The sequence below is a fragment of the Triticum aestivum genome, chromosome 4D, assembly GCF_018294505.1.
Source record: "Triticum aestivum cultivar Chinese Spring chromosome 4D, IWGSC CS RefSeq v2.1, whole genome shotgun sequence".
NCBI lineage: Eukaryota > Viridiplantae > Streptophyta > Magnoliopsida > Poales > Poaceae > Triticum > Triticum aestivum.
This window is the reverse complement of record NC_057805.1, coordinates 481069163-481075855: the sequence shown is the minus strand read 5'-3', so window position 1 is coordinate 481075855 and position 6693 is coordinate 481069163. Positions and strand designations below refer to the sequence as shown.

The 6693-nt window shown below is 51.6% G+C and overlaps 1 protein-coding gene across 1 annotated transcript; it reads left to right on the top strand.

Annotated features, from left to right (window-relative positions):
• The first annotated feature begins 5515 nt into the window (after positions 1-5515).
• Positions 5516-6364, top strand: LOC123100434 (ethylene-responsive transcription factor 2-like). Its single transcript, XM_044522373.1, has one exon. The coding sequence runs from the start codon at positions 5516-5518 to the stop codon at positions 6362-6364; it is 849 nt and encodes a 282-aa protein (XP_044378308.1).
• Positions 6365-6693: the final 329 nt, after the last annotated feature.

Below are 6693 nucleotides of genomic sequence, written 5' to 3'. Positions count from 1 at the left end.
TTTAGCTCTTGGGCTAGCAGGTCGTTCTTCTCCGTAAGAACCTGGTTATACAACGATCCTTAAATCAGTTGTACCAACTACTTTAAGTCTCGGGGGCTATTGGCATATGGTTACCATATCTTGGACACAGTAAATTTACCTGCACATCTTTTAAATGTTGCTCTGTGGCTCTGCCAAGCCCAGTTCGAGCAGCTCGGATATATGCATCAGCCGAGCTGAAGGCATTGAACGCCTCTTCTGAGAAGCGGGGTTCGTGTAAAACGGCCCTCCGGTGCCGATGATTCATGGCACTCTCCACTTCCGAGTTGGTGACGGACATTTCTTCTGAGCCCTCAGCCAAAGGACAGTCCAGCGCCACTCCCATATCCGCCCTTGTTTCCTCGGCTGGGACTGGATCCCGACTGTTGCGAGTATATCCGGCCGGATCCCTGGACATAGTCCGGCGAACTCTTTTCCTGATACAGGACGAACATGCAAGTCTCAGTTGGATGCGACTGCTAAAAACATATTTGCAAACCCATACCTCTTTGATGAGGGCCCGACTGTGTCTTCGTTTGCCTTCCTCTTCGAAGGCTTGCCCGGTGTAGGAGCCGCTCTCTTCGGCATCGCTCCTGGGGTAACGCAGCACGTCGAATGCCTCCCCTTTGGAGCACGAGACAATGCGGTGGGTGAGGCGGAATGAGGGAGCCCTTTCGGGGAAGATGTCTCCTGATTACTTACATGGGAGGCGAGAAGAAGACCAGGGTAGTCGGCGATGATGGCCACTTCCGTGCCGTCGTAGCTCGCCTGGTAAAACATCCCGTCCGCGAGCGTCACAAATATATTCGGATCCTCCTCGAATCCAGGGTCAAGGTCCCGGTTGAGGTCCTCTGGCTGGGGGGCGGGGCTGTAAAGCCCCTCGGAGACCTTGCGCCAGTGCTATAATAAACAGGCGAATTACAAATTCATTAAAGATGACTTGAGGGGGGGAGTAAGTAGATCAGAGGGGTTGAGACTTACCCAGCTAGGTGGATCGTACATGGAATATCCATCTCTGCGCTTGATATGAAGGAATTCCTCCTCCTCCCCTTTGAACAGCTCGGCCAATAGGCCAGAGCGGCGGGGGTGTCCAAACCCTTCCTGCCGTAGCGGGAGGCATCATCTTCCCCATTATAGTGCCACATGGGAAGCCCTCGATATTGGAGTGGCTGAACTCCCCGCACTATGGAAGTCGCCATTACCTCAACTATTGATAAACCGGACTGGGCGAGCGTCTTTATCTTACCCAAGAGTTGACGAACTTCTGCACTATCATCCTCCTCAAGACTCCGGGGGCGCCAGCTGTGGCGTTTCCTTAACGGAACGCTTGTGAACTCGGGAAGGCCCCTCCGAACTGGGTCTGGAAGTGCGACGTCCTCAATATAGAACCATTCGGACGGCCACTCTTCGGATGCCTTCCTTGGTGCGCCGGATAGGTATCCGGTCTCGGCGATGCGCCATATTTCGGCTCCGCCCACTTCGAATATTGATCCCTCGTGGTTGCACGGGACGAGACAGAATAACTTTCTCCACAATTCAAAATGGGCCTCGCAACCCAGGAATAACTCGCAAAGGGCAACGTAACCCGCGATGTGCAGGATGGAGGCCGGCGTGAAGTTGTGCAGTTGGAGGCCATAATACTCCAGAAGCCCGCGAAGGAATGGATGAATTGGAAATCCGACACCTCTCAGCAGATAAGGGACGAAGCACACTCATTCCCCCCGGATGGATTGGGGAAATCTTTAGCCTGAGCCCCGCTATTGAAGACGGTCAATCCTGCTCGAACAGGGACCAAATCCGCAGGAGGAAGAAATCCGTGCGTTTGCAGCTTCTCCAGCTGACCATGGGATACGGAGTACCTCTCCCACTCGCCTTTTTCTGGGCCACAGGGACGGGAAGAGGAGCTAGGAGCGATGGCCATGTTGGAATGGTCTTTCCTGGCAAATCTCTGAGGATTTTTCCGCGTGGTGCCTAATGGATCTGAGATCCGATCCCTTAAATAGACGCTCTTTTTTCATGACTGGGGTGTTATGTGCAAAAAATGCCCTGACCTCTCGTATTCGCCTGACACGTGGAAGCCGAAGTTGTGGATACACAGAAGACGAAGAGTGCAACATTAAATGGAACGCCGAATACATCTCGTTGAAGTCATCGGAGGAGGAAGCCGCCTTGCAATGCCGAAGACTATCTGCGCGCCGGACACATCGTCATTGAAAGCCTGGTTCGGGGGCTACTGAGGGAGTCCTGGACTAAGGGGTCCTCGGCGCCCGGCCTGTTAGCCATGGGCCGGACTGATGGGCTGTGAAGATATGAAGACCGAAGACTCTCAACATGTCCAGATGGGACTCTCCTTTGCGTGGAAGGCAAGCTTGACGATCAAATATGAAGATTCCTTTCTCTGTAACCGACTTTGGGTAACCCTAGATCCCTCCGGTGTCTATATAAACCGGAGGGTTAGGTCTATAGGACCGAATACTCATTATCATAGTCATACAGGCTAGACTTCTAGGGTTTAGCCATTACGATCTCGTGGTAGATCAACTCTTGTAATACTCATATTCATCAAGATCAATCAAGCAGGAAGTAGGGTATTACCTCCATAGAGAGGGCCCGAACCTGGGTAAACATTGTGTCCCCCGTCTCCTGTTACCATCGACCTTAGACGCACAGTTCGGGACCCCCTACCCGAGATCCGCCGGTTTTGACACCGACACTAGGCTCACTTCCCCTTAAAAAACTTTGGGGGGGAAGGGGGGAGGGGGGATTTCACTTCCCTGGCCTCTGCACCAACTAGGGATGCACACAGTCTTTTAAGTATGAGTTACTAGGATTTTTAATCTCGGTTACGCACCAAGCCTGGTCCTCAAGGATAAATGCGTGAGTACTAGGAAAGTTTGGTCCTCAAGAATAAATAAGAATCTAAATTCGCCTTCATGAGGATTTGAACCCCAGGTGATGGGTTTGTACATCCACTCCAACAACCAGTTAAAGTAGGTTCACCCGCCCTAAAAGGGTGCCTAAATTATGCATAAATGATAGTATAGAAGTAGCATGAACATGACAATAGTAATAGATATGTGGGAGACGTATCACAGTGATACAACCTTGTGTACATCAAACATTTGCTTTAATGGCTACCAGACTTTTGTGGCAACGATGATGGTGGGAGCGATGTCGGCGACGCGGCAATGGTTGCGGCAGTCGGCTCTTCTTCGGCGTGTCCACGGTTTTGCCTCGGTTTGCTTGTTGCTGTGGAGTCGAAGCTGCGGCGGCGGGGCCCTGTGGTGTACGATGACTGGCTGTAGGTGGCCCGTTCGGCGATTTTCCGTGGCGCCAGCCGTGCCTGGTTTTGTTCTTCTGAGTTCTTCGTCAAAGTCGGAGCTGCGTTGTCTGGCCGCATGTCGACTTGTCGTCGATTAGGGTGGGCTTTGCCCTGTGTGTTTCAGTCTATGGGAGTGGGCTTGGCCCTTGTTGTTCCTGTTTTTGCCCGGCTTTTCGTAATTAACTGGGCAATTCTCTTCTGCTTAATTAATAGATGAGGCAAGCTTTGCCTCTGTTTCAAAAAAAACATTTTCTTTAACTAGATTCTCTAACAAAAGATAATTTGCAAGTGCAAAGAGATAGTGTGCAACAAGTAAAAAGTAAATAAAAGCTACTCCCATGACACCATTATGGGACGGAGGGAGTATATACTTACGAAATTAAAAGTTGAAATAAAGTAAAAGAGAGCAAATGTGGAAATAGTGGTAGTAGGTGTTCCGGAATTTTCCCAAGGCAATGGCTATGATTTTTATAAAATAACCGATAGACATACTTTTAGTTTTATTTGTGGGAGAAGCCTATGCTAATGTACCGCCCAAGGCAATTGGCTACGATTTTCAATGTGTCATGTTTCCAAAGAAACGTTAGACCTATGTGGCTCTGCATCCGTGGATGTAGAAAACCATCACATTATCAAGTACTCCTCCCGCTCACAAATATAAGATGTTTAGAATATTACAATATGAACTACAAACTAAAATGGGCGAACAAACACACTAAATGTGTTTATATACTTTTGAATAAGAAAACAGCTAAAACAACTTATAATTGTGAACGGCGGCAGAGTAAGATTTTGGAAGCCAATAAGGCCAAAAAACACCTTTTGGTATGGTTCCGCCGTCATTGGTAAACCCAGAATAAGAACCACTCGGTGTCCTCCACGGGATATATACGTGCAGTATGACAGGTTAACTGAGTCAAATGTGATGACGTCTGACAGGTTTGTCGTATTCAGCCGCCCTACGTCATGGGCCCATTTATAAGTGCAGCTATTTTCTATTTGTGGAGAGAGAGACGAGGGGAGAGGGGAGCGTCAATGCATGTGTGTGCATAGCTGGAGTGTTCCCAATTTCCCATCCACGCAGGGCAGCGCTAGATCCTACAGCTAGATAACGTTGAGTAAACAGAAAAAAAAACCTTATGGAGCTCAGGGCATCTCAAACCGCCCGCATACGTTGGACCGGACTGTTTGAACCGTGAAAGTCATCCAACATTATCGTATATTGGTTCGCATGGCGGTTCAGATGTACTTTCTCTCATAAACCGAAGACAAACATGGGGCTTTGTAGGCGTCTGGACTGTTGCCAGGCCCGTGTCTGACCGTCCTGATCCATCCAAACCCCCTTCCTCGCCCACGCGTGCTTTCCGTCCAAAACAACACGACGGGCGTCCGTTCGTTCGTCTGCCACCCACAATAATGACACGTGGTTGCTGAGGCGGCTACTCCGACGCCACCCGTCCGTCCCTCTGTCGCCCACCATTGTTACATAAATTGTTGTCCGGGCCATAACCGCAGTCATCCGCCTCCGGTCCCTTTCTCCTCTCTGCATCATTCCCACCATGGATTCCTCGCGCCCCAAAGCATTCTATGGGACGGGCTAACGCCGGAGCAGAAGTAGGAGATGGTTGCCATTGCCGACAGGCAACCGGAGGACAGCGGTGTCCGAATGGAGTATGCGACCGACGACTAGCCGGCGCAACCCTCCTCGTCTGCGCCGGACATGGGAAACGGTCGCCAGCGATCATTTAATTTAGGTATTATAACTCTATAGTCGGACGAGCTCCACTTGTAGTTGAAATATGTCTAAAATGTAATTAATTTCGTCATCTTTATATGAATTCTCATGTTTGCATGAATCTAATCTGGTTTATATGAAAATTCGCATGTTTGCATGAGTTTCATTCGGTTAGTCCAAAAATTGATTGAAATGTATGCAGACAGTGTTGGATGATAGTTTTCTGTATCCGTGTTCGCGGACTGACCCTCTCTCTGTGGACACATGCGATAGGAAATTTAAGGGTCGCCCGTTGGAGACGCCCTCAGTACTTGTAACGGCCGGCGACTTTTCCTTCCATCGATCTCCTGCGCCGCGCCGCGCCGCTCTATTATAAGGATCGGGAGCGCCGGCCGGCCTACCATACTTACTTATTTACTAGGTGGTGCAGTACGTATTCCATGGAGCCTCACTACGACTACGACTACAACGACCTGACCTATACACCACAACAATACGGCAGCCTCGCCCTCCCTCAGCCACATCCTCCTTACCATGACCACACCACCTACTCGCCGTCGTGCCACTACTACGACCAGCAGTCCTCCTCCTCTTTGGCGCACCAGCAGCAGCTTCATTTCGGCGGCGGCGGCGGCGGCGGCATTGACTACCATGATTATGACATGGACCAGCTCAGCGCCGTCATGCATCAAGCCGCCTCTTTCTCCGTCACCTCTGCTGCACCAACAACAAACCCCGGATGGGAGGAGCAGGACGTCACCAACAACCAGCGCCGCGGCGAGCCCATGATGCATCGTCCTGCTGTGACGGCAGTTGATCCGAGCGGCGGCGGCGCGGCCGAGGACCCGCTCATCGGGGTGCGCAAGCGGCCGTGGGGCAAGTACGCGGCGGAGATCCGGGACTCCACGCGCAACGGCGCCCGCGTCTGGCTCGGAACCTTTGACACCCCGCAAGCCGCCGCGCTCGCGTACGACCAGGCGGCCTTCGCCTTGCGCGGCCCCGCCGCCGTGCTCAACTTCCCCGTCAACCGCGTGCAGGAGTCGCTCCACGTGCTGGGCTTGGCAACCACCTCCGCAGCCGCGGGGGACTCGCCTGCCCTAGCGCTCAAGCGCCGGCACTGCCTCAGGAAGCGCAAACCCAAGAACAACAAGACGAGCGCGCCTGCGGCGGGGAGGAAGCAGATCCTGCCGGGTTCAGCTGCTCCATCGGCTTCGTGCGTGCTGGAACTGGAGGACCTGGGAGCGGACTACCTCGAGGAGCTGCTCGGATGTACGATCGATGACGGGTAGTGCCTCCACTTCTCAGCAGCAAGAAACCGTTTATTCAATCAGAACGGCACTAGCGCTACAGTACACCCAGTTGCCATATAATTTCATTTTCATTCAGACCACAGCGTACATTTCATATCCGTAATTTTTATCTTCGGTTCTAACAAATTGAGAGAAAAGGAGGAGCAACATCTCCCAGACTCCTGAGCACCTGATGTACACCGTAAGGTAGGTTTCACCCCCTAACTATATATGGATCCTAAAGAGGTGTTGAAGCAAGCTAGACCCTTCACCACCACCCATCACCTCGATCCAGGTAAGTGCTGGTCATATCTTACGCATCTGACCAC